The sequence below is a fragment of the Lichenostomus cassidix genome, chromosome 15 (genome assembly GCF_008360975.1).
Source record: "Lichenostomus cassidix isolate B80296 chromosome 15, HeHo_3.0, whole genome shotgun sequence".
Taxonomy (NCBI): domain Eukaryota; kingdom Metazoa; phylum Chordata; class Aves; order Passeriformes; family Meliphagidae; genus Lichenostomus; species Lichenostomus cassidix.
This window is the reverse complement of record NC_139496.1, coordinates 2,594,693-2,620,759: the sequence shown is the minus strand read 5'-3', so window position 1 is coordinate 2,620,759 and position 26,067 is coordinate 2,594,693. Positions and strand designations below refer to the sequence as shown.

General features: G+C 44.0%; 4 protein-coding genes across 10 annotated transcripts; 1 reads left to right on the top strand and 3 right to left on the bottom strand.

The window, feature by feature from the left end:
- Window positions 1–577: 577 nt before the first annotated feature.
- On the bottom strand, window positions 578–8,552 carry ANAPC7 (anaphase promoting complex subunit 7). 2 transcript variants are annotated; one of them, XR_014855266.1, is made up of 12 exons: window positions 8,317–8,552; window positions 6,922–7,108; window positions 6,324–6,443; window positions 5,115–5,226; window positions 4,730–4,883; window positions 4,484–4,626; window positions 4,134–4,251; window positions 3,576–3,772; window positions 3,022–3,246; window positions 2,467–2,617; window positions 1,161–1,623; window positions 578–939 (listed from the first exon to the last, which is right to left on the bottom strand). XR_014855266.1 is itself a non-coding variant. In XM_085075471.1 (11 exons), exons 1-11 carry the CDS (start codon window positions 8,415–8,417, stop codon window positions 1,434–1,436), a joined length of 1,698 nt encoding a protein of 565 aa, XP_084931597.1. In that variant the 5' UTR covers window positions 8,418–8,552; the 3' UTR covers window positions 578–1,433. The 2 variants fall into 2 exon arrangements, 1 of the variants encoding a protein (XP_084931597.1); XM_085075471.1 differs by having other exon boundaries at window positions 578–1,623.
- Window positions 8,553–8,663: 111 nt separating this feature from the next.
- Window positions 8,664–25,304, top strand: DENR (density regulated re-initiation and release factor). 5 transcript variants are annotated; one of them, XM_085075475.1, is made up of 9 exons: window positions 18,504–18,621; window positions 19,394–19,465; window positions 19,814–19,928; window positions 20,686–20,705; window positions 20,822–20,906; window positions 21,516–21,605; window positions 23,665–23,781; window positions 24,233–24,372; window positions 25,014–25,304. In XM_085075475.1, exons 2-9 carry the CDS (start codon window positions 19,457–19,459, stop codon window positions 25,056–25,058), a joined length of 621 nt encoding a protein of 206 aa, XP_084931601.1. In that variant the 5' UTR covers window positions 18,504–18,621; window positions 19,394–19,456; the 3' UTR covers window positions 25,059–25,304. The 5 variants fall into 5 exon arrangements, with proteins under 5 accessions (XP_084931603.1, XP_084931604.1, XP_084931601.1 ...); XM_085075474.1 differs by having other exon boundaries at window positions 18,576–18,832; XM_085075478.1 differs by lacking the exon at window positions 19,394–19,465 and having other exon boundaries at window positions 18,496–18,621.
- ARPC3 (actin related protein 2/3 complex subunit 3) lies at window positions 9,871–14,261 on the bottom strand. Its single transcript, XM_085075479.1, has 7 exons — window positions 14,147–14,261; window positions 13,376–13,475; window positions 12,268–12,344; window positions 11,936–12,004; window positions 11,534–11,660; window positions 11,111–11,205; window positions 9,871–10,377 (listed from the first exon to the last, which is right to left on the bottom strand). The coding sequence occupies exons 1-7, from the start codon at window positions 14,150–14,152 to the stop codon at window positions 10,315–10,317; spliced, it is 537 nt and encodes a 178-aa protein (XP_084931605.1). The 5' UTR covers window positions 14,153–14,261; the 3' UTR covers window positions 9,871–10,314.
- On the bottom strand, window positions 14,971–18,505 carry GPN3 (GPN-loop GTPase 3). 2 transcript variants are annotated; one of them, XM_085075473.1, is made up of 8 exons: window positions 18,376–18,505; window positions 18,196–18,304; window positions 17,332–17,499; window positions 16,790–16,914; window positions 16,029–16,144; window positions 15,631–15,727; window positions 15,396–15,524; window positions 14,971–15,211 (listed from the first exon to the last, which is right to left on the bottom strand). In XM_085075473.1, exons 1-8 carry the CDS (start codon window positions 18,421–18,423, stop codon window positions 15,149–15,151), a joined length of 855 nt encoding a protein of 284 aa, XP_084931599.1. In that variant the 5' UTR covers window positions 18,424–18,505; the 3' UTR covers window positions 14,971–15,148. The 2 variants fall into 2 exon arrangements, with proteins under 2 accessions (XP_084931599.1, XP_084931598.1); XM_085075472.1 differs by having other exon boundaries at window positions 18,416–18,437.
- Window positions 25,305–26,067: the final 763 nt, after the last annotated feature.

Here is a 26,067-nt window from a genome sequence, read left to right as displayed (position 1 = left end):
AATTCCAGAGCAAACTGACAACCAGCTGTTTTCTTTTCTTAAATGGATGAACTATTGAACTCCTCCTTTGTAAGCCATGACATAATAAAACATTTCCAAAACAGACAATAATCTGCTATTCCTTTTGTTGTGCATTTTTGATACAACATCACAGAGGGATATTTTACCCTTATCTGCCTTTCTGGGAGAAGCTTCTTTTCCATGTCATGTATTTGTAACAAACAGCCATTTTTCCTCCAACTGATACTCAAAACGACTTTTTAGCTTTCTAAAAAGTCTGTGTGCTGCAGCATACCTGTGGTAACTAAATACAAAACAAATTAAATTCTCAACATAAAGATTAAACAACCACATTTTGGTAAAGACTAAGGAAATCAGAACTGTAAGAAAAATAAGTAATTCCTCTTCCCACACATCAAGCCCACAGAACTGAAACAGTTTCTAGATTACCCAAAGCAGTTCACCCTTGAAATGCTGAGGTTGGGAATTTGTACATAAAGCAATTTTGCTTCAAAAGGTGAGAGGAAAACACATGAATTCAAAAATTACCTGACAAAACCAAGATATATACAAACAGGGAAAAAACAGGACAATAGGTGTATTTGCATAATTTCACATTTCTCCAGCAATGCAAGGGAAGAGGGATGAATTCTTTTTATAGCATTTTAAATGTCAGTGCTGTACACAGAATGTAAAGTGCTTTGAGTCACTGCTGCAAAACCTTCCAGGAACATACTGAAATAAAACTAAACTGCATTTTAAAATAAATGCTCATGTACTGACTTTAAGTGATTACAGGGTTTAGTAAGGGTTGAGGAAATTACTTTAATTCTCTACCACTAGCTCAGTTCTGTACACAGAGAAATCAGTCAGAAAAGCGTCCTGCAAGTCCAAGTTGCCTATTGTCCCAGACTTCTCCTGGACAGCACAGGTAATGCCCTAGAAAAAGACAAATTAATTCAAAAGAAACAGCAAAAGAAAAGCGCTGCTTTCAGCCACACTCAAGTAACTCCCCCAGACTCAAATGGTAGCATATAAATGAGCAAGACCTTTCCCACAAAGGAGTACAAACCACTGTATTTACAACTTGCCCAAGCACACTTAGCCCTGGACAGAACTCAGACACTGTTTTCATCACAAACAACAGGCTCATTACACACCTTGGATTTTGATGGTTTTAGTTCTTGCAGGAATTTTTCAAAATGGAAGTTGCAAATAACCTCAGATGCAGTTAGTCCCTTACACTTAATAAATAAGAAGCATCAAGAATCTCCATGGTATTGAGATGCACAGAACTATTAATTGGTTTCAGAGTCTGTTAAAAAAACAACAAAAAATGTCTGTTGTTACTGCAAAAAAATAATAGTTTCTGTTCTTCTAAGAAGAGAGGCCTAGTGGTGTGTTCAAGTGCCAAAACAAGGAGCAGGAAGCTTTCACTGCATCCCAAACCACTGTTCTTGATCTGCCCACTGAGCTGCTTCACTGTCACTGCCTTCCAAGTCCCCCTCTTCTCCACTTCCTTCCATGTCATCCACATCTTCTTCCTGAGTGGCATCTGTTGGACTTTCCTCTTTTTCCATTTTCTGCAATCCTTCTAGTGACTTCTGATCATTTGGGTCCAAACTGAAGAAAGGAAGAAAAAGTAAGCATTGTCCTGAAACTTTTTTCTCTTTGTGACCTTAGTGTAAAGAATAATAATAAAATCTCATCCTGTTGTCTGCACTTCCTGTTTAACATCATCAGGAAGCTTATTTTAGATGATGATGCAACTTCCCCTTGAGCTACTGTAACACTGAGTAAAAGATCTCTTTATAAAACAGTTCTGATCCCCAAGAATGAGTTTATCTAAACATCCCACTCTTCCAGAAAACTTAGTCACCTCTTCCAGCAATACTAATTATAAAGTAACATGAAAGCAGTAAAAATTTAAATGACTCTGACTAAATATAATCTAAGCAAGCAAAAACCAGCTGACCCATTTAAACTACACAAGTTTGCAGCAGACATAATGTACTGGATTTAAAGCAAATTGAAGATGATGCAATCAAAACATGGGAATATTTAACAAAGTAACACCCTAAAATAGCACTTAGATTATGTTAAGATGAATCACACTATTTAAATTTATCATATAGCTCATTTTTATATGCACCTTCTAGTTTGAAAGAATGGATCTTAAAATCTGACTATATAACCATTAAAAACTACAAATAATTCCATGCCTTAATCCTTTTGTTAGTGAAGCAATCACAAGCCTAGAGACATATTTAGCATTAATACAGTCCCTACATTTTGAACTTCTCAGTCCAAAGTCTTACGACCAGGGTGTCATTCGTGTAGTTTTGCTTATTTTAAGGGAGATTGATATAAAGCCATCTCTGGTTCTCATCTTAATCAATTAGCAGCTCTGCTGTTTACTCAGTGACACTGATTATTGGTTCTTATAAGCCTCAGGGTGTGCTTTACCTCAGGGCTATGCTGTACTGGTCCATGGCTTCCTGGTACTCGTTGACAGCCACAAGGAAGTCTCCCAGGATCCTGTGCAGCACACAGTCGCTCTGGTTGGCCAGTGCATTCCTCAGCAAGGCAATCCCATCTTCGTACTTCTGCTCTCTACCTGTTCACAGGCAAAACTACAGCTTTAATTAATGGTTGAGACAAATCTATAAAGTCACAGTGTTCATAGTCTTCCCAACACAAGGCTATTTGTCCCTCCAGACCTGTCAGCAGTGCTCTTCTTCTTCCAAGATTAACTCTAAACAATGACTTTTTGTTGCAATAGCTGTTAGACTCACAATTAAATCTACTTTGAAGTAAAAACATTTTGTTTGCAATTGCTTTAAGTGCTGCTGTAGTATCAGCTCCTGATTACAATTAATTCCTGTGATTTTTCCTTCATGACAGAACTGAAAAATCCCTGGACTGTAACACCAGTGTTCCATCCTTCACATCAATGTGGCTGCAGAATGCCCTTCCATGTACAAGGGAAAACAAACCAACAAGGGGAAAAAAGGCACTTACTGAGAAGTTCTGCTTTCTTTACCACAGCTTTAATGTAGTCAGGTCTTTGTGTGAGTGCTTTATCCAGCAAGGTTTTTGCCTTTTCCTGCGTGACTGGGTCCTCCAGGCAGACTGTGGCCAGCAGAGTGAGGGTCTGGGCATTTGCCCCCAGGGTTTTGTACACATTATTTGCCATCACCATGGCTTCACGGATGCTGTTGGACGCCAGGTAACACTCAATGAGACCTGGTGGTGTCAAATGGAAACATTTCAGGGTTTGAGTCAGCACCACAGGCACTCAGCCCTCCACAATTACTTGCACTTAGTAGCTACCCAGATGCTGAACAGCTGACAATCCAAGAAGCAAACACAAACTGCAATTGAGAAAGTGAATCTATGCTTGTCAACATACCCATTCTACAGAACGAAGCCTGACTGCTTTGACCACATCAGGTTTTGAGGTAATAATTATTTACTAGAAAGCCAACAGGAGGACAGAACTGCTGCCTATTCCCTCGCCTCATCACCAGCATGACAGCAACCCTCAGAGCAGAGTGAGTAGCTCTGTGGCTCACCCTCGTAGCAGTCCAGGCGGCACGGTGCCAGCCGGATGGCCTCACGGAAGTGGATAATGGCCTCCTGCACTCGGCCCATGTTCCTGAGAGCAGCTCCTTTCAGCAGCAGGGCTTGGACACTGTTGCTGTTCAGCTGGATAGCTTTGGCTCCCAAGTATAAGGCACGGGAGTATCGCTTGCTGTAGAAACTGTGACACCTACAGAAAGAGGAGAGGGATTGTAAATGTGCACTGCCTGCGGTGCCTGTGCGTAGTCACGGGGGTTTTGAACTTCTTGCATTTGAAGTTGAGAACAAAACTTCTTCAGCAGTTAAAAAAAAACCCTATTATAAATACTAAAACTATTTAATGTATCACTGGTATTGCACAGGCGTGGTAACTCTATTTAAACATACAGAAACAAACAGGATGGATATTTACAGAGAGCTAATTTAAGTTACCCCAAGAACTGAACAGATAGGATAGAAAAGCACCTTCTGAACAAAACAAGCTGAACCCACTGTGTCAGCTGTAACCCACCACTGAGAGCTGAGGTAAAAAAGGAAAGGAAACAACTCACCCAGACACCACCCAGGGCTCTGCATGTTGGTCAGAAATATTGAAGAGCCGGCAGCCCAAGTTCTCCACATCCTCCAGCCGACCCTCACGTGCCAATAAATAACCATAAACATCCATTCCTAGAGAGACAGGTTGGAGGATCAATCCTCAAGAAATGGAGAGTTCATTCACAAGAAAAAACAACACCAAAACCACAAACACCTACTTTAAACTGTACAACCTCCAGGAAGGGCTCAAGACATGCAGCTTCTAAATGTCAATTCAGAACTGGAAGCTGAGTAAACAATATACAATATTCCACTGCATGTAGTTGTTACTCTTCAGGTCAACCTTCTTTCAGGATTTACTCACCTTTTATTAGGTAAGGATCCAGCATTTGGGCTTGTTCAAATTTTAGGATAGCATTTTTATTATCTCCAGCTCTGAAGTACAAGTCTGCTAAGCTCCCCAGCAAGTCCACATTATCCCTCAGCAATGACTTCTTCTCTAAAGAGCTTAAAGAGAAAAAAAGTCATTATTTATAAATGACGTTTCAGATATCATTGTAAATAAGAATGAATATATTATTTGATTGCACCACACTCTTTCAACTCTTACCAAATGGTGTTTATTGCTCTGGTGTTGTCTCCAGTATGCACAAAGGCATATGCCTTGATCCACACAGAGAGCCAATCCAGGTTGGGAATGCTCTGGATAATATTGATGGTCATGGAGGCCACTTCTGCTCCTTTCACCGACAGCGAGAGCAAGCCTGTTTAGAAGGGTTCATTCATCAATCTCAGCCACCCAAAACTGCTTTTGATACAAACTGCCTGAGGGCCAGAAACTCCTGTCCCTTGAGCACAAGCACACAGGGCTTGTTACTATTTGTATCAAGTAAGACATACTAGATGCAAATGCAAGACAGTTACAGAATCCCAAGTGCACTTCAAATTATAACACTGTTGAACACAGCAATGCTCACAGCGTGCTGTGAACCCACCTAGGATGGCATCCAGGGCCAAGGGGCACTGCCTCAGCACTTCTTTGTAGCTTGTCACCGAGGAACGTTCCTGACCTGCTTTCTTGTAGAGATTTGCCAGCATCATATTGATCTGCAGACAACAGAAATGTGGCGACAGCCAAGTGTGAGGAAGGAGAAAGAATCACTAAGAAAGGTCACTAATCTGTCTTCAAGCCTGCCTGCCTCCGTTCTGGGCAGAAGACAAAATAATCTGCTCTTCTGAGAACACTCTAAGGTACCATATAGTATAACATGACAATTGTGGCTTCTTTCTGTGTACAGAAATAAAACCTACATTATTTTGTACTTGCATAGTGCACCTTGAAATCTGTGCTTTGCATCAAAGTCAAAAGATGGGCAAGTGCTCATACATGATGCCAAGAAGGATCTGCATATCCATTAACCAGTCTCTTCCAGGAATCTCTCTGTATCCATGGAAGTGTTTGAATTAGCTTACCAAGGCAAAGAGAGTTTCCATTCAGCTTTCTGAATGAAGCCATGATTGATTAAAGAACAGAAATTATCTGAGCTCTACACAAGCAGCTGATTTCTGCTACAGCACTTTATTTACTGCTGTTTATAGCCAAAAAGTTTTGCTTTTCTCAACCTTTTCATCTTCTTCTGTTCTGTAACTTGATCTTTGAACAGAACACTCTGACATTAACTGGAGTTTAAGCCATGTACACTTTTAGGACAATTTAACATGAAACACAGTTGACTGATCTGATGTGTTAATCTTTTAAGCCCTTCTGAGCAACAGAGCCAGCAAGCAAAGACTCCACAGATTTGGCACTGCAGACCACAAAGGGATCTAAATATTTAACATTATCTAAACTGTTGTTGAAAAGGATTAAAAGATTTTAAAAGATGGAGCACAAGCAAACTTGCCAAAGTCTTCAGCCTTCCAAGGATTTTACATTGCTCCAACTACATGAGAAGTTTATAAAGATGCACAAAACATTTAACTCCATTCAGGTTTTTTTTTTTTTTTATTCTGTCTAACAGAGAAAATATAAAATTGGTATGATTTTAAAGAAAAGGGTCCAAATCACCCAATTTAAAATTAGGAAATGCTACCAAATAATATTTAACTAATGAAAAAGACATAATCCCATTAAAACTATATACTGTGCTCTGCTCTATGGATATACTGACCAAGAACTATTGACTAAACCTGCCAGAACTCACCTTTGGAGTTCTCTGCCTGGAAGGAATCCCATCAAGAATAGCAATGGCATCTTTATCTTGCTTCAGCATTGTGTAACATTCAGCCATTTTGTATTTCACCTCAATTTCTGATGGTAAGCACTGAAACAAAAAAGAAAGATTTAAATATGATGTTGGTTTTATCAGGTATGAAAATTTTATTAAGGTTTCTTCATAAATATTTATACTGTGTTGAAAAATAGTGCAAATAAGTTAACAATGCAACTTACTGCTAGTTTATATTCTTCCTGTCTTCAAATTAAAAGTATGAAGTACACATACAGAAAAAATTTATGTTGGAGATAATTTTAAGTTTTGCATTAGAAAACACCACACAGATATTATAAAACTAATATCCCTTGAATGTCAGGTTCATTTGACATGATAAATGCACAATCTAAGGTATTTAAAAGACATTTAAAGGTGATGCTCAGGGAACATGGTTAGTGATGGACTTGGCAGGGACTTGAACTGAAGGCTCTTTTCCAGCCTCAATGACTCTGTGAATATTGAGTCAGCAATATTAACTGGAAGGGGGAACATGATCACTTCATGCAGCAAATTATCAGTTCTTAAATACCTGGCTTTGGGGTGTTGATGCAGCATTCCCAGTAGAAGGTCTGACTTTGGAAGTTTTACTTAAGGCTTTTTTCTGCTGTAAGGCCATCGTGTACTTGCTGACAGCATTCCTATATTCCTTGTCATGGAAGAGGGAGTCTGCATGATAGACAAGGAGCTGGTACTTCTGAGATGGAGAGAACAGTTCCCTGGAAGAAATGCAGACAGAAAGACTGAGATCAGCTGGCTGCACAATAACCAAAACCTTACAGATCCAAAGTCTTTGTAGTTTTGGTTTGTCTGGCTTCAATTTGCAACTGCTGCAGCTTCTTTACTGCACTGGAAGGACCATTGGGTAACAGGCACTGACTTCTCACAGAGATTATCTCAGCAATTTCTTTATCTCTAAACAAACAAATCCAACAGTCACTCCTGACACCTCATCAGCAACAACAGCTCAATGTTTGGCTGCCTGGCCACTGCCCCATCCTTCCCATAACAAGCCACAGCCTGTCAATGTCCATGACACGGGGTCAACTTTCTCCTAGGATACACTGACCTTTTATTAGGATCCAGCACTTTGCCCATTCAAATTTTAGAGCAGAGTTTTGTAGGAATAGACTCAAGTTTAAAAGCCAACCCAGCTCCTTGTGCAGCTGTTCTGGTCCTAGTCCATATCCCCACATTACACAGACCCCCTTTAGAACACTCCTAGTATGTGTGCAGAACAAATGTGGCCTTCCAGGACCTGAAGGGACCCAACAAGAAACACGGAGAGAGACTATTTACAAGAGCCTGGAGCGACAGGGTAAGGGGGAATGGCTTCACACTGAGAGAGGGTAGGTTTAGATTGGATATTAGGAAAAATTCTCCCCTGTCAGGAGGCCCTGGCACAGGCTGCCCAGAGAAGCTGTGGCTGCCCCATCCCTGGAAGTGTCCAAAGCCAGGTTGGATGGGACCTGGAGCAACCTGGGATAGCGGAAAGTGTCCCAGCAGGAGGGGTGACACAAGACAATCTTCACGGTCTGAACGATTCGGTGATTCAATGATCCTCTGCCAGGACACCCGTGTGGCAGCGGGCAACCCAGAGGGACGCTGATGAGGATATCCAAACAGAGCCGGGCTCCATTCCCGACTGGGACAGGGACAGGAGAGGGGAAGCCACCGCCAGGACAGCGACAGGGACAGGGCCGGGCCAGGGCCAGGGCAGGGAGAGGGAGAGGGACAGGGAGAGGGAGAGGACCAGGGCCAGGGCCAGGGCCAGGAGAGGGACAGGGACAGGCCAGGGCCAGGAGAGGGACAGGGACAGGACAGGGCCAGGAGAGGGACAGGGCCAGGACAGGCCAGGGCCACCCCGGGACCAGCCCCGCCCAGCTCCCCTCAGGCGCGGCGCGCCCCCTGCCGGCGGGGCACTCACGGGTTGTTGCCGCTCATGGTGAGGAGCAGCCCGCTGAGCAGCCGCACGTTGGAGTGCAGCCCGGCGGCCGCCATCTCGCGCACGTGCTCCACCACACTCATGCTGCCGCCGGCGGGGCGGAGAGGCCGGGACGGGGCTGTGGGGTGCGCCGGGAGGGACACCGAGCGAGGCTCCGGGCACGGCACTGCCGCCGCCACTACCGCCACTCCAAAATGGCGCCACCCAGGGGGCCTCGCGCGCCACCGCCTGCAGGCGGCCAAGGCGCTGCCCGCGCGGCCCGACAGGCGCGCGGAGGGCAGCCCGCGGCGAGGACCCCTCGCGGAGGCGGGAACGGCGTGAGGGGAGAGCAGGGTGTGAGGGAATCTGTTCCTTTCTGTGTCCTTTGGTGGAAAATGCACGCTCCCCGTGCCTCCACAGCTCCCCAGTCCTCCCCTTGTCCCTCTAAGAGTACGCTGATGGTTGCTGCTGCTAATTGTGACTGAGGTCTCCGAGATAGTGAAGCTCCTGCCTATAAAAATTGGTAACTGTGAAGAAGGACCTTTCTAAACCTACATTTCTTCTGGGAAATGCCTCACTAGGGCTACCGTTAACTACAAGGATAGACTGAGAGATGAATCATAAACTTTATTTGCCCACCTTTATTACAAAAACAATGTAAACCGTGGCTATCCTATTCCTAAAATGGAATCAGTGGGAACTTCTAGTTTGGACATGCCACCACTATTTTTGGGAGAGGAACTCAGCTCTCAGCAGACAAACAAACACACCAGGCAGCAAAACATCATGAGCATTTGGCTTCAGGTAACACTAAAAATGTGTTGATGCTGTGTGGTGACTGAGTCCTGCCATGAAGGAACAAAACCTGAATAAATTGAACGTGGATTTATGTTCTTCCAGAAATCACCTGACTGATCAGAACAGCCACTTTTTACCAGTTTGGGTGTGTTTGAATCCATCAGGAAGGCAGCCACAGACCCAGCTGTGTGTGATCTCCTTACGTTACCCTTTGAAGGCATTTCAGCACAGCTCTGCAGAGACAGACCTGCTAAAGGAACAGGTAAAGTGCTGCAAACTGCAGCTCCTGTATTAATCCCAGTTTCCAGTGGGAATGATTCACTTCCCATTGATCAGTGTTACACAATAATAATGGAATCACAGAATGGTTTGGGTTGAAAGGGACCTTAAGCATCATCTTGTTCCACCCATAGGCAAGGGACACCTTCCACTGTCCCAGGTTGCTCCAAGCTCCATCCAACCTGGCCTTGGACACTTCCAGGGATCCAGAGGCAGACAGATTCTCTGGGCAGCCTGTGCCAGGGCCTCACCACTCTCACAGGGAAGATTTTTTCCCAGTATCCAATCTAAACCTGCCCTCTGTCAGTTCAAACCCATTCCCCCTTGTCCTGGCACTCCAGGCTTTTGTTGGCTCCCTTCAGGTCCTGCAAGGCCAAAATTAGGTCACCCCAAAGCCCTTCACAAAAGAAAAATCAAAAACAAAAAACCCCTCTTCGATTTCTTTGAAGGCTGTCCATAAGACACACAGTAGTTACCACATTAATTACAAGCGAATTTTATTGAAAACAAGGTAAAAATCACTGCACTGGACAACACAGCGTGAGAGGTCTGTTTTCCCTGGACATACGACACCCAGACTCCAGCCAGCAGAGCAATGACACAGCTCCCCTGCCCCACAGCCAAGCCCACTTCTCCTCTTAAATACAAGCTCTGTTTTAAATGCTGTAGCCACGAATACAAAGCAGCTTGCATCTGAAACAGCACGTTAGAAATCACTTATTAAGCACCAGCTTAATATTTGCTTAGACAACTTATCTTTTTGCTCTCCCTCCCTCTATCACTCATTGACAGGTTTGGTTTTTTTTTTTTCTTTTTTTACTTCATAAGCACTTAATTCTTCCTTGGTACAAAATGTATCCAAAACAAAGGCAAAAGACTTGAACATCTTGCTGTGGAAATGCTTAAAGTTGTTGCCACTTTGCTTCACTGCCCAGGGCCTGAGAGACTCTTGTTCATGAACTGCCTCTTCACAAAGCAGATCCACCACTGCAGGAGGAAGTACAAAGTCAGGAAATATGCAAAAGTGGTTTCCATTTACTTTAAAGTATTCAATCTCTGACACATAATAAATGTTACGTGGATTTGAGGTGAACAAGACAGTAGGAATGGACACAATGGATTAATACTACACGACTTTAAATTAAAATGGGAAATTCTACTTTCTCTTATTTATCTTACTATTTTATATTTTATTCCAATACAATCATAAATCAGGGATGCATCAGGAAGCTAAACCTTTGAAACTAAATTAGCCTAAATAATTTCAGTATTAAATGCAGTCACATTTGCACATGAAACATATGAACAGTCAGGAGGTGACTCACTCATCGATTAGCGATTTTTTAAAATCTGGATATGAGGCAAAACAATCAACTTCAAAGCAGCTCTCAAATCAGAGCTGCCTGGGAAAAGAAACAGCACCTCTGGTGCTTATGAACTTCCATTTGCAACCCCAGCCAAGAGCAGATGTGCAGTGCTTTGAAGAGTTGAACCAGACACTTCTTATTACTGCCCTGCTTTTGAAAGTAACCCAAATTGGCATTCACTGTCATATCACATTAGATTAAATTTATTGATAACTTGCAGCTGCCATTTCACTGTAATATCAGTCAGGCTTGGCTGAAGTTACCCACCCCTGATGCTCACTTCTCTCCACACGTGGCTGAAAAAACACCCCAAACCTCTCATTAACTCCATGATGATGCCACTGAACTCTTACCTTGCTTGGCTTGTCACTCTGAGGATCAAACACTTTGTCACAAAGGCGAAGGCCTGTTTCTTGCCTCAGCTGCTGCAGGTAGGCCCTCATCACCTCTGAAAGCAGCACAGCAAAACCAGGGTGAACTGGGGAGCACCAACTCAAACTGGATTTAACAGAGAGACATCAAACATCACTGCTTAAAGCAGAGAGGGAGTTTCACATCTGCAGGAACTCCCAGCTGGCTGAGTTGGTTTGCTCAATTTATCTATGGATCCAGGAGAATCCCCAAAGTCAGAAAATCCAGCTTGTGCTGCCTTCAGAAGACAGACTGCAGATTTAGAAGATTTAGTTTTAACAGTAATTTTTCTAACTGCAGTCACAAAAAATCAGTAACAAAATGTGAGCCCAAGGCAGCCCTCAGAGGTGCTGGATCAGCCTTACCTTCCTCCTGCTTGTTGGCAGGTTTGGCGTAAATGGCGTTAAGTGGAAAGCCAGGCTCCCCTGGGATTGGGAAGTTAGTGATTCCTAGTGTGTACATTTCCTTCTCTCCTTGGCCTTTGGAGTTACACTGGAAGAATCAGGAAAACAATGGATTAGCACCTATAAACAAAAGCTGGGGGAGCATTAGACCCAAATATTATACAAATCTGTAACATGAAAACTCATCAAGAAGAGCAACACAGCATATCCACAGCCTTGGACTATCTCTGGCTCTGACAACTGGGACTGGGGTGAACAGGATTATTTGTGCCCCTGGAAGGAGAATGTATCAGGAAATCCCTTTCTAAGAACAATCCTCAGAACAGACTCTTTCCCTCCTGCACAGAAATTCAGTTTCCTTACCTTTTGCAGCTTTTTCAGGCACTCAGAAATGTAGAGGGTTACGTAGATCAGTGTTCTGTCAGCCTCGTTCTGCAAAACAAGAGCAGGAACTCTTAGATTGCAGAACTTTGTGGAATTGATAAAAGTCTGAAACAGGAATGAATTCAAGTAATTTTGGGCTATAGTTTCCCCATGAGAAAGATTTGCAATTCATGACATTTACCCAACTTTAAAGATTAAGCGGAAGGGGAGATTTTTGTGATCCAGTAGAATTACTTCCTTGAAAATAAATTGATATTCACAGCACCAACCCTCCAGAGAACTAGTATATGCTCAGTATCTGAAAAAATTACCTTAATTTCATAATTTTTGAAGAAAACATTAGCTTTGAAGTAGTAGATGGCTTCATCTATAATATCTGTGTCCTTAGCTAATGAAAGAGAGATATAGAGTTAAGCAGTGCACTGTTATACTACATTTGTCATAACTTGTACCCATTGAAATACATAAATAAGGATTATTGCAAAGGCAAAATATTGTTTTTTACAAAAAGCAGAAGTCACCACCACGTAACACAAAACGTGAAATACCATGAGCTCAGACCATAATATTTAAGCTTCCTACTCCCTTCTCCTTCCCCTGTGATATGTCACTTCACAAACAGCAGAAATTCAGCAGTTCCTCACTTTTCTACCAGCTGATAACTCATCAGAGTTTTAACATTATAAAAAGATAGATAAAATGTGTTTGAAGGAAGCATACCAGCACAATCACTCAGATTCCATTAACCTCTTCGAAAAAAAAGGAGGGGAGCAAAACACAGTGCCAAGCTGACTTTTGCTCCCGTCCAGAACTGCTTAAATCCAGAAACACTTCCTTTACATTTCCCTTCTCAAACCAAACCACCACATTTCTGGGGAATACCCTGCCTGGGAAGTTCATGTGCTGAAGGGGAATCTATACCAGATTGCCTGTGGACCCTGTTGGGATATCTGTAACTTCATTTCAATTTTTGAAGCCCCCCATCCTTAAGTGCTGCTATCCCACTCCTCGTCCCTCAGAGCAGCCGAGTGTCTCCAGCCACAGCCCAGAGTGCGAGTTCTCTGCAGCTAAACCCTCACTTCCTCTGACACAGAGGCTTCTCACCACCACAGCCTCTTCAAAACCCTGCTCAGGAGCACAGGGAGACACAGGGGGAAGCATGAGAACAGCAACCAGAGGCTTGGATTAGTGAAACTACTAATTCAGCAGAAGCACAGAGCACATTTATCTGTGCATAATTATTTTGTATGATTTGCACAACTGAAGTAGCTGGAAACTTCTTTCCTCCTCTCTAAACCACAAAGCCCTCAATTTCCCACCTCTGACTCTTCTCATCACTCCTGCTGGGGCTGGCTTAGAGTAACCTCTGAGATGCTGAGCCACATCCAACCAGCTTTTCAAAGACTATTATAAACTTACTTTCCCGAGGTGCTGGGCCCTTGAACTGGCTTCTGATGGGTAACAGTGCCATGTTCCCAATTAGCTTGGTGTCCGAGTCCATTAAAGTGGAGTGGTAAGCCTAGAGACAGGGAGAGCTGGTTATTGATCCTACTGAAAATAGACATTTCCATATCCAATCACATGTCCCCTATGTCCTCATCAAACAGGAGTCACAGCCTAGTTCATTATGATGGTTCCAGCATCTTTTCCTTGCACAAACAATTGCTATTTTCTATTTAGGCCCAGATTTTGGTGTAATTCTGGTGAGCAGCAGGAAAGCACCACCGCTGCCACCACTTGCAGTCACAGTGGTGGGACATGGGATGAAATGTGGCAGACAGAGGACGATGTGATGGGGGAGGGTGGGTGTAAAAAGTGGTGCAAAATTTATTTCATTGCGAGGAAGGTGGTGTGAACAAAGCTAGAGCAAAGCACTGCTGTGACCACCCTTTCCCCCGCTGCTCGCACCCTACCGGCGGCGGGTGGATCCCGGGCAGAGAGAGAGGAGGAAGAGGAAGGCGCTGGCCTTGCCGCACCCTCCCATAGAAAGACAATCCCCGCTCTCAGCAGCGCTCCCCGCAGCTGCAGCCCCTCTTTCCCCCCGCAGTGCCCAGGGCCAGACCCGGCAGCAGAGCCCCTTCCCCGGCCCGGGATCGCCCCCGCCGCCCCCAGCCCAGCCCCGCCGCCCCGCGCCCTCCTGCCCGCGCTGCCGCCGCCGGGTCGCGCAGCGCCGGGTGCCGAGCCGCTCACCGGCATCTCGAAGGGCAGCAGGCGGCTCGGCGGGGCCGCGCAGGAGGGGAGCGGGGCGAACCGGCCAGGAAAGCGGGCGCAGAGCTTCCTCCTCCGCCTACGCTGCAGGAAATGAGGCAGCGGCAGAGGCGGTGCGAGGAGGGGAAGCGGGAGCCGTGCACCGCCCCGGAGGCAGCGCACCGGGAAGGGATCCCGGGAGGCATCGCAGTTCCCGGACACTACCCGCACGGGGAAAGGGCCGTGAAGAGGCACCGCTCTGCCAGGGCACTGCCGGTACCGGGATGATTTGCTCGCAGCTGGTTTTGTCTCCTGTGCGTCTCCAGCACAGCCCAGCCGGCTGCGCGGGGCACTTCCTGTACGGAAGCGCGAGAGGGGGCCAAAGGTGGTGTATTCAGTTAAAATATTTCAAGGTGCACATTCCTGTTACTATCAAGCCATTACCTTCCCGGTGACCCAGCCTACTGAATTTGTCCCCTGGTGTAGCTGACTCATGGCATCATGAGTCAGAGAGACAAACTGAGATGTTTGGAAGGTGAGTCACAGTAATTCAACTGCAGGGCTGGGGTTCATCTTTTCAAAACGCCCTAAGCATAACTTGTCTCAATGCCAGTCTGGAGGTGAATTAAACTACCAAAGTTGCCCCACGTTTTGAATGCTTTAATTCAGCCAGATCAAGACCTGCCATACACAGATTTTTGTGAGCCCTTTTCGTCTAGACATGCAGGACTTGCTAGTCTGTTGAACCTCTTGCCCACTTCCAGCTCTGCTTTTGCAAGTGCACTAGCCCTGGCCTATGTATTTTATAACACACAAGCATAATTAAAAAAAAAAAAAGTTTATTACAGTAGTTATGAGGTCATGTAACTCATTCTCCACTATAAATATTAGTTATTTTACATATAAAACATCAAGTGTGTTTGTGTAGGGTTTGGGGTTTTGCTTTTTTTGATTTTTATTTTTTACCAAAAGCATAGTATTTTCCTTCCAGTTTGAATATGTTTTTTACTCATCCACATGATCTTGAAAGTACTCATCCACAAGAGCAGATTTATCTTCTTCACACTCCTGTCAATAAAATCAGAGAAATATAAACCTTTTTATATAGGTAAAAATCTAGATCCGAGTATTCTGGCTTATTTTGAACTATACTAAGACAATAATTTATCAGCAAGGCAAAGAACATATTTATATTACAACTTATATTGTGGATTATTTCAAATTTTTCATCTTCTCACCAGCAGTCCCTTACCTTTGGTTCTTTAAATTCCAAATCTTCTCCATACTGAATGGTGAAATCTATGTGCTGCAGAACTATGTTTATACTTTCCTCATCAGAGCGATCCAAAGGCAGAAATCGAACCATACCATAGTCATCAATCTATAGAAGGATTCAAAGTATGTTGGTAAACATGAAAACACTGAGTTAAAAGAGGCAAAAGGTGATAGTGAATTTAAGGGTACCAGCTCAAAAGCAATATACCTACCAATCCACATATGGATTTAGTCAGTTTTTTAAACCTTTTGCTTCTCAGTATATTTGTAGAATCTTCAATCATAGAATACATATCTGGATCCAAGTACCTGGGGGAAATACAGTCATCATTAACACTGAAAGTCTGTCATTCAGAATGACACAGAAGATCCTAGATAATTATTTACAATAAAATACCAGAGATCAGTACAAACATGGAGCTATTCTTTTGACTGACTAAACTAAGCAACCTACCCAGATGTTTAAAGACTATTGCTTGATATAAATTAAATCCTTCTTCTCCCATTCCAAAAAAGCACGTTTTAATTGTGGGAAACATTAGACAGAATTTTCAGTGAACTTTGCCTCAATATATTACGCTACAGAGCAAATAATTTTTTTGGAACTTACTTTTCTATTTCCTTTTTGGCTTTCTTGCTCAGCAAATCCATTTTGGTCATGACATTAATTTGTGGAATCTCCAAAGATATCATTGCACTGAGTGCTGCTAGAATTCCTGAAATAAACTTGAAGAGGATGAAAAATGATGTATTAAAGTAGAGAAAACCACAACACAAACATGCAGGACACTCAACCACAGGCCAAATCTGGTAATGAACATATGGAACATGGACACAAAGCCATATGAGGAATCATTCTGTCTATTGGAAAAAGGAGGTGCCAAGTATCCCCTCTATTTTTGGAGCCTCAAATATGGATCTGCCACTGAAAAGGGCATTAAGAAAACCCCAACCCTTCTTGAAAAGTTACTACTAAATGGGGAAAGCAGCCTGCTTGTTCTCAGGATGTGAGAATGCTCTCATGGAATCACAGAAGAATTTAGGTTGGAAGGGACTTCTGGAGGTTTTCTAACTGCTACAACTGCTTAAATAGAGGAGCTTCCAGGTCAGAGCAGGCTGCTCTGGGGTTTGTCCAGTCAAGGTTTGACTCCATGAACATTCCCTCTGTCCCTGTCCCAGTCTGACAGTGCTGGTTTTCTTTACATCCATCTGGAATTTTCCTTGCTGCAAGCTGTGTGTGAGGCAGCTGATGACAGCAATCAGCTCACCGGGAACTTGGCAATTTTTTCCTCCAGGCAAACCCAGCTCCCTGAATGCCTCAGACTTGCTCCTTATCAATATGAACTTTTTCAACATATTTCAAATGGATACCTTAAAAGATTCCACCATAAACTGAGAATCCACCAGGAAAACTCCACAGACACGGAATTCCCACTGCTGCAGCTGCTCCACCAGCTGTTTCATCACTGGCAGGTGCGTGTAGAGTTCAATCTGACCTAGGGCACACTCAGGATATTAATATGGAGGAATGTGAAGCAAACAGGAACAGTTCACAGTTATACATAGACATAGGAATTGCCCTTACATAAAAACTGATAAGGAAAGGACCCTCTTTTCAAGCAGCTCTGACTGTGTTTGGGTTAAGTGGAAAAGAAATAAAATGGCATTTTTCCTCCTCTGATCTCCAGTTAGTGTTAAGTTTGCAGTTGCCACAGTGTTCCCCCAGCACATGATGCCACCAAACATCTGTGCAGTCATCCAAATCAGCTCAAGGCCAAGTCCACTCCAGAGACATCTGAAAGTGACTCTGACAGCTGTTAATGGTTCAACAAAGCGTGAACTATCACCACCATCTAAAACCAAATTTTCCAATGCTTATGAAGAGCGATACCCAAACACTGGCATGTGTTTACCTGGGCAATCGAACAAAACATAGTCATCCTCCACGTGCCCAAGGCTCTCCTCCAGCCAGCTGAAGTTATTGGCAAAGTATTCCATGCAAAACACCAAGCCGCCATTGGGGCCAAACCTCAAGGAGTCATCTTCCATGACATCGTCCACTTCTATCAGCTCGCGGATGTCTGTGACAACACACACGTCACCAAAACCCAGGGAATGAACTCTCCAGAAAGTTTGGTAGATGAGAAAACCAAAGTGACTTTACAGCAGCATTGGGTGCAGGGGGTTCTCCCCACTCACAGGCACACCCAGCAGCCAGACAAAACAGGTTATATTCACAAAACTTACACAAATTCATTAATTCCCAAAATAGGCACATACATGCTAAGTACTTCCCCGGACTTATTTGGGTATGAGTAGGGGTCTTTTGAGGGTCCCTGGTGATCGTTTGGCAAATATCCCATTCCCCAAATTTTCCTCTTATGGTCCTGGATCTTCTAATGAATCTGTTCTCCTTGAAAGTATCTCAGCTATGTGGTCAGGTCAAGATGCACTTTTCTTATCATCTTTGTTTAAGCATACTGTTGTTCTCAAAACTAGGGCATCTGGCAGTACATATTAATCACTAGTGTAGGTAAATACAGGGATTAAGCACGAGCTGGACAGGGCAACAGTCACTGATGTAGGGAGTTATCACTATTACAGAACTCTGACAGGCACTGAGCACTATTAGGTACCACACTAGGCATTCACTGATGTGAGGATCACACACGCGATTTTGTTAACAGACTTTTCCAACAGCTTTCTCCCGTGTAAAGAAATAGCGCCTGTCCGGCACCACGCCCGGTGCCCAGGGCTCACCGGGTGCCGCCGCTCACCTGCCATGACGGGGTAGCTGAAATGCTCGGCCGCCGGGTCCAGGTTCACCACCTGCACGGCGCGGCCCAGCGCCTCGCAGTGCTGCACCATGGTGGAGCAGTACGTGCTCTGCAAGGCACACACGGCCGTCAGGAGCCGTCCCGCTGCCCGCCGCCCCCCGCCCGCCGCTCCCCGCTCACCTTCCCGCTGCCCGCCGGGCCCATCACCAGCTGCGCGTACCGGGGCATGGTGGCGGCGGCGGCCCGGCGGCGAGTGGCCGCTGCGGCTCCCCGTAGCTCGGCGGGACATGTGATCGGCGCAGCGCGGTACGGCGAGCCGGCGCGGTCAAACCGTGCCCGCCCCTCTCGCGAGACGGCGGCGCTGGGGCGGGCGCACGTGCGCGCGCGGTGAGGCACCGGGACCCGCCGCGGCCCGAGGGGCCTCCGGTAACAGCGACACCGCCCCGGGTCCCCCCGCCCCGCTCCGCTCGGCCCCCGCCTGGCGACTCCCGCACCCGCCCGCTCCCTCTCCTCCGGAGCCGCGGCGCTGCCGCCCCTCGCGGGGATCCCCCCGGTGCTCGTACCTGAGCATCCTCCCGGCGCCCTCCTTTCCGTCAGCCCCGGCACCGCCCCGCCCTGCGCACCCGCCCCTCCTCAGGTGTCCGAACTGCATCCCCTCGGCTCCCCCCTATCGCCCCAGCTCAGCCCCTTCATCCCCTCGGCTTTCCCCCGTCTCCCCAGTTCTGCCCCCCAAATCTCCCCAGCTCCCTCCTCCATCCCACCGTGTACGCGATCCCCACCGTGTCTGGTGTCCCAGCACCCTTCCCCCGACCTGCCCTCACTTCTGCCCCCTGCCCACCCAGCACCCTCCCGCGCCTCTTTGGGGTTTTCATGGATACCCCAACATCCTCATCCTCTTTGTGACCATCTACCCCCAGTCCTTGTCTCCCTATCCTGAACCCACCACCTCTGGAGCCCTGGAATTTTCCCTCAGCATTTCTTATTGCTCATCACAGCTTGTACAACACCCGAAGCTTTCTCATATATATCCTGTTTGTTCCCATCGTTCTGGGGGATTTGTGTGTTCCAAACTCCTTGTTGACTCCTGTCTTCTAAGCCCCTTGCTTGAAAACGTGTGTGTAAACCACTATTAAATTCATTAGTGGGTTGAGTTTGCTTTTGTTGTTTTATGCTCTTTGCTTTTTTTTTTTTTTCCCAGTGCTCTTGGATCAGATTGTGACTCTTCCGGCACTGATTTAAATGACCTCTTTCCTTTGCTAATATGCGAGAGGTACCTGCCCCCGCTGTTTATGTGCCACTGATTTAACGTGATACTTCACATTGTGTTTAACCCAGTGTGTTTTGTCATTCTGTGGGGGGTTTCTGAAAAGTCTTTCTTCATTTTGTGGCACTTTGGCTTCTTTCTCCTTATGTGCTAGAATTGCAATAATGCTTGGTGTCCTTTGTAGCCGTTTTCTCTATGTTTTCATTATTTTTAACTCCTGATTTCTTCTCCCTGATCTCTCATGCTCTTTTGACACTTGTACCTATTTCCTCTGGGATTCTTGTTGAGTTTGGAGGGATGTGACTGACCTAGCGCAGACCTTGGGTCCTGATTCTTTCACCCTGTGACCTCCAGGCTTGTGACATGGCCACAGATGTCGCTGAGCCGGTGGTCCCTGACTGCAGAGGGGATAGCAGGAGTGGTGCCAGGTCAGATGCTGATTACCCTCTCCGGGTCCTCTACTGCGGAGGCAAGTGCTGAGAGCTTCCTGGGTGTGAAGGGAATGGGAGCAGAGATCTCTTCATGCAGGAAGCCACTAAAGCCATTAGCACAGAAAAGGCTTCTGAGCATTAGTATGACAGTAAGAAATGGAATACGTAAAATTAGTTGTTGCGCTGTGTTTAGAAGTATTTTTTGCTCATTACATTTGTACTTATGTGGGTGAAATTTGAAGGGAAGTAAATAATCTTGACAAGTGTGTTTTTAGATAGGAATGTAATTTGGCTTCAGGTTGGAGTACAGTGGCAGGAGATTAGGAAATAGCTGTGTTGTGTGTGAAGGTCTGCACAGTTGGTTTGGGTGGTTGTGGGGCTGAGCCCCTCTTTGGGACACTGGCAGCTCTTGGAAAAAGGGAAGCTGACCAAGGCACGTGGTACTTTGTTCCATGTAGCTTTTACCTCAGGTAGATGTGGTGTTTTTCCACCACTGTAGCTTTTCCCAGCCTTGGGCATGTCCTCCCCTTCTGTCAGCAACTGGCAGCTCTTGCTGTGGTGGTTTTATCCTAATGCAGAGCATGTAAGCACAGGTCTAATGAGAGAGGAGTTAAAATGTGGAGTGGCAACAATAAAGTAATGTTTTTGAGTCAGTGTGTGGTTATAACCAGTTATGTAATAAGTCATCCCTGACTTAAAAACACCATTTGGAATTTAATTACTAAGGCTGTAAGTAAAAAGGTAAAGTAAAAAATTCCTTTTGTAATCTGTTTTTCTTTTCCCTTTTTTCACCAGTCTGTTCGTTGCCAACAGAGGTGAGTTAATTTTTTGTTGTCTAAATTGCCTTCAGTCCTTTTATGTCCTATTTTGGTGTATTTGTGATGTATTTTGTCATTCCTCCACTAACAACATTCATACGGCTTTTCTCTAGTACTGTGAATACATGCCTGATGTGACTAAATGCAGACAATGGTTAGAAAAGAATTTTCCAGATGAGTTTGCAAAACTTACAGTAGGTAAGAATCATTTCTGTTATGTGTCCTTGAACATATTTAGAAATATTTGAGCTTGTCCAGTTCTTATCTTTTCCCTTTTCCTCCTGTATTGTGTGAAAGTTAATGCTTTGAATGCTGTGAAATATGTTTTATAATGTCAGGAAATGCTAAATAATCAATGTGTGATTTCATTAACAATATTTGAGCTTTCTTAAGGTTCCTACCATGTGCAGTCATCCATGCCCTTGTTTCCCATCAAAGTTAGTTTATTGGATTTTATATCTGTCCAGTCTACAATGGATGGATGGATCATTAATAATGGGGAACTTCTTTATTCACATTTGGAATTTCAATATTGACATTATCATTAATTTCTGTCTCTCTTACAAGAGCCTTTATTGAAATTGTGACTGTACCTTTGAGCTAAGGCTTTTCTGGTGTCTTGGTTTTGCATAAATACTGTAATGAAGATGCAACATGCCTCGGTCAAGGGGCTGCTGCACTTCAGCATAGTTTACTGATATAGCAAATTATCACTGTACCCTACTTCTGTTCCTGTAGGGCTGTGGGTGTCTGACCACTAATTTTGTTTGTTTTTTTTTTCCCTCACTCCTTTCTGATGCATTTAAGAAAATTCACCTAAACAGGAAGCTGGGGTTGGAGAAGGCCAAGGAAATGTGGGAGGAGGAGAAGAAGAGGAGAAGAAGAAGCAAAAGAGAGGCAAGGTCTAAATAGTTGACTGTGGTACTGATTTAAAAGCAGTTTGGGGCATCCCTTTCTCACCTGTTGGTCTGGAGCAGGGCATTAATTCCTTGCATTTTGGTGGTTAGTTCTGCACAGAAGATAGGGAATATCTTCCTCCCCATGGCAGCAGAGTTAGCTCTGTGATCTGTGCCAATGGAAATGTTGGACAGGAGGGATAGACGGGGAAAGGTGAGCTGCATCCTGTTCCCTATTGTTCCTGTCACTGCTATCACACTTAGCCAGGGAACAATTCTTCCCAACCTGAAATCAGCTGGCATTTCTCCCAGAATACTCTGCCCTGTTGAGCAGCATTTTATGGGCTGCTTGCAGAGTGGAACAAAGGCTGCTTCCCCCTGTTAATGCCTCATGACTCTGCTTTGCCTTTGTTCCTTCCACCTCTCTGTATTCATGGAACAGGATTTGGTTTTATGCTTTTAAATCTATTACCTGTGTCTCCATTAGCAGCTGTGTCTCTTCCCAGCAGTACTAATTAAAAACATTTTCAAAACCCAACTTTGGAAGATATAAAGTTATGGGGAACAATTTAAACACACTTTTATCTTCGATCGTTGGAGTTCTTGCTGCTGAATTAATTAACATACTTTCCACCATAAATCAGAGTGCTGGAGCTGTTACTATGCATTTGCCTGTGCAATGTCAGTTGTGTGCAGTGCTCCAGAAATTGTGGTTAATACCCAGTAAGATTCATATTCTATGCCACATATATTTTTGTTTTATTTTTGTATCTTGGTAACCGGTTTAATTTACCTTCTCAGTAGGCAGTGTGCAGTGACAACAGTATTTGATGTTCTGTAACTCTGTTCTTTTTCCCAGAGATTTCAGGACATTTTCTTTCAACATTAATTTGTTGTGGGGGATGGGAGGATTAGTTTTCAGTCTGTTTCTCAAGAAGGAAGGTCTAAAATATTAAGTGGTTTTTTTTTTCTCTTAGAACCTAAAGTTTCATGAAAACTTATGGTGTGAAGTAGGATGGTGTAAGAGTGACCATAAGAGAGAGTGTGAGGGAAAACAAGCACAAACTTCATAAGACACTGCAGAAACTTACTGAGGAAAACATAAGGCAGAAATTTACTGTCTTAAAATTATCAGACACCAGTTTATAATAAAACAGAATTGAAAGTGCTGCATGTTAAAAAAAGAACCAGTTGCAGGCGTTGGTTTGCTTGTCATAAATTCTTTAGGTTTTCATGCTGAGAAGGCTCAGAAACCTGAAACTTTGGTTACTGGGAATAACTTGATGACTGTACACCAAGTTAGCCGAGATCTTAATCTGGCTTAAGAATCCTAATGAGTGGAATGTATCTTTTGCATTCTTTACTCCGACTCATAAACGCCTGATGTGGGGAGTGTTCCCACAGGCTGGCCTAGAAACAGGCAGTAGGAAAGGTGGTGTTAAATGATGTGGAATTGGGCAGTAAGCTGCTGTGGCTGGCTGGTGTCAGAGGTGTGGGGTTTGCTGCTGGATCACATATCCATGCATGGTTCATCCTGGGGTCGTGCACAGGTATCCAGAACTTGATCTGCTGTTTAACCCAGCAGCCTGAGGGAAGCATGGCCTTGTGGCCCCAGAAAATGGGCATGAGCAGCTTGTTTTGCCTTGGACACAAACCCTGAGGATGTTAAAATACTTGTGGAAAATATCAGAGAAAAATTTATTTCTAGGATTACACCCAAAGAACAGTGTAAATGTGTACCAAACACAGGGATTGGTAAAGTGTGGGGAAAAGCCCTTTTTTGCTTATTGTATTGGGGGTCTGCTGTGCAACCTGTGCTTGAATACACATTTGACATATATATATTGTTATGTCCCATAATACTGAGCTTTGATGACATGGGATCTTTCTTAAATAATAAACCTGAGACAATGTGCAAGATATATTTTTGTTTACTGACACAGTTGGGGATGTAACAGTTTCTTTGTTTATAGGTATGAAATCTGACTTTGTATGCTTTTTTCTTTGATGAACTGTGGCATCATTTAACTAATCATGTAATCTTACGCTCTGTTTTAAAGGTGGAAGAGGTCAGATAAAACAGAAAAAGAAGACTGTACCACAGAAAGTTACAATAGCTAAAATTCCTAGAGCAAAGAAAAAATATGTCACAAGAGTGTGTGGCCTCGCAACGTTTGGTGAGTTTGGGTTTTCCTGGTATTGGATGTACCTGCATTTAACCTCATATTTCTTCTGACTATATTCCATTGATGGATCTGCTTCCAGGTGCTTTTTAGCAGTTCCAAAGCATGTCAAAGGTACACTGACTTCCCACAGGGATAAATTGTTAAGGTACTTATTGCCCTGTTTTTTCAGATAAATAAGGCTGCAGGTTTTTTGAAACAGGGCACAGACTCACATCAACAGAACGTGTAGAGGACATTCAGCAGTTTCTAGCTTGAAGCATTTGCTATATCAGATGTTTTGGATGTAAACAACAGACTTGGTTTTAAATGGATACTCTAGCAAGGCTTCAGCTATGATGTGCCACTGCTTTTTCAACAGTTAAAACCAGATTTTGGCTTTAAACTTGAGAAAATACTTGTATGACAATGACTGTACTGAAGTTGTCCATTTTCCCCTGGACAGAAATCGACCTTAAGGAAGCACAAAGGTTTTTTGCTCAGAAATTTTCCTGCGGTGCCTCAGTAACAGGAGAAGATGAGATCATCATTCAGGGGGATTTTACAGATGACATTATTGATGTCATCCAGGAGAAGTGGCCTGAGGTAATAAACCCTTTCTTCTGTCAGGAAGACACACACTTTTCCACACTAGCCTGTGACTTTCCAACTGTTTCAGAAAAAAGATTTAATCTTTGGCAGGACAAATTGGTGCACAAAAATAAAAGACCAGCTGTATTCCCACCCTATAGTGAGGGAGGCTTCTCAGAATAAATCCAGCTGTCACATATCTGTGGTTTGTTCATGACCTTTTCTTGACAGTGACTGTCTAACTATTCTTACATTGCCATCGTGTTTCTCAACACCTCTTAAAATACTGCAAAATTAAAACAAACAAAAAAACCCAAATCCCACACACTTGTGCTTCAGCAGAAGAGATCAGCTAGTTTGGTTTGGGCTGAAATTGACAGCTGAGAGCTGTAATTGCAAGTACTTTCTCTGACTCTCCCTTGTCCTGGCATTTCCCAAGTGGAATTCTTTATGGTTTAACTCCAGAGGCCAGTCTTTAGTCCAAGCCCTGCAGGCCCTACATGTACTGTAATCACACATAACTCACACAGAATTTACAGCAGAGAATAGTGCTGTTCACTTCTCCCACACTTCACTGCATTTACAGGGCTACATATTGAAGGAGGCATGTAAAAAGAAAATATTTAATTTGCTGTGTTTGGGCTTTTTCTCCCTAGGTGGATGATGACAGCATTGAAGATCTTGGAGAAGTCAAGAAGTGATAGTGAAAGACTATCTTTATTTAATTATATGGTTATAAATGATATAGCAAAAGTGAGGCTTCTAAATCCATTTGCTCTGCAGTGAAACTGTGGAGAACCCGTATCCTTGGCATTTTCACTGTTCTGTATAGGCTGCTTGTTTTTTTGTTTTTGGGGTTTTTTTGTGATATTTGCCAAAGTTAAACTGGGGTTCTACCATGCTTACGCATGAAGTAGATTTAAATAAAATTACTGTTCCTCACTGAATGTAGTTTCTGGGTTTTTTTACATTCACTTTCCTCTATCTTAAGGGAAAATAAGAATTTAAGTCATTAAAAGTTTGGTTTTCATCTGCTGTCCTTTCTGCTGAGCTTAAGTGAATAAGACATGTGGCTGATGTAGATACTTTTACCTCTCATTTACCTGCAGAGAATTTTAGAAATCATAATGGCACAAATATTCTAAAGGTTTGTTAACAATGAAGAAGACAGTGAATCCCGAAGTCAGAAAGTTGGGCTGAAGTGATCGTTGTATGTCCCTGCCAACTGAGTTATTTTATTAACTGGAAACACTGAGAAATATATGAATATTACTTATAAATTCATACTATTTTCATCATTCCAATGGTCTCCTAACCCTGCTGGGCTTCTAGGTGAGGTAATTGTAGTGGCTTTATGCTTTTATCGTGCTGCTCATTCAAGAATGGTAGTAATGAACACAAATTAATAGTGAGCACTATTCCACAGACCATGTTAGCAGGTGAGCTGGGGTGCCAGCTCTGCTCTCTGTACTCCCACAAACAGCCTCGAGCATCCATTTGGTGCTTTTTGTTTCACTGCTCCATTTAATAACAATAAATGCTCCCTGGTGGCAGAGGCCTGGAAGTGATGTGCTCCTGTCACTGCAGAACCTCGGTGAGTGGAAAGCCAAGGTGAGTGGAAAGCCAAGGGGGTGTCAGACGCTCTTTTCTCTTCCTGTAAAGTTGCTTTTCTCAGTGATTTCTATTTATAAACCATGGATGTATCTGAAG

What these genes read in the sequence shown, in the direction of transcription:
- ANAPC7 (XM_085075471.1), bottom strand. Translation starts at nt 8,417, where the DNA reads ATGAGTGTGGTGGAGCACGTGCGCGAGATGGCGGCCGCCGGGCTGCAC. An exon ending in CCAGGCAGAGAACTCCAAAG is followed by an intron (nt 5,227 to 6,323) that starts GTGAGTTCTGGC and finishes TGTTGTCTGCAG; the next exon opens with ATCAATATGATGCTGGCAAA. An exon ending in GGCCCTGGATGCCATCCTAG is followed by an intron (nt 4,884 to 5,114) that starts GTGGGTTCACAG and finishes CCTTCTAAACAG; the next exon opens with GCTTGCTCTCGCTGTCGGTG.
- ARPC3 (XM_085075479.1), bottom strand. An exon ending in GGGCCCAGCACCTCGGGAAA is followed by an intron (nt 12,345 to 13,375) that starts GTAAGTTTATAA and finishes CTCTTTCATTAG; the next exon opens with CTAAGGACACAGATATTATA. An exon ending in TGCCAACAAGCAGGAGGAAG is followed by an intron (nt 11,206 to 11,533) that starts GTAAGGCTGATC and finishes TGCTGCTTTCAG; the next exon opens with AGGTGATGAGGGCCTACCTG.
- GPN3 (XM_085075473.1), bottom strand. Translation starts at nt 18,423, where the DNA reads ATGCCCCGGTACGCGCAGCTGGTGATGGGCCCGGCGGGCAGCGGGAAG. An exon ending in CAGCTACCCCGTCATGGCAG is followed by an intron (nt 17,500 to 18,195) that starts GTGAGCGGCGGC and finishes GTGTTGTCACAG; the next exon opens with ACATCCGCGAGCTGATAGAA. An exon ending in TGTTTTGTTCGATTGCCCAG is followed by an intron (nt 16,915 to 17,331) that starts GTAAACACATGC and finishes AGTGTGCCCTAG; the next exon opens with GTCAGATTGAACTCTACACG.
- DENR (XM_085075475.1), top strand. An exon ending in CCGGGTCCTCTACTGCGGAG is followed by an intron (nt 19,929 to 20,685) that starts GCAAGTGCTGAG and finishes TTTTTTCACCAG; the next exon opens with TCTGTTCGTTGCCAACAGAG. An exon ending in GTGTGGCCTCGCAACGTTTG is followed by an intron (nt 23,782 to 24,232) that starts GTGAGTTTGGGT and finishes TCCCCTGGACAG; the next exon opens with AAATCGACCTTAAGGAAGCA.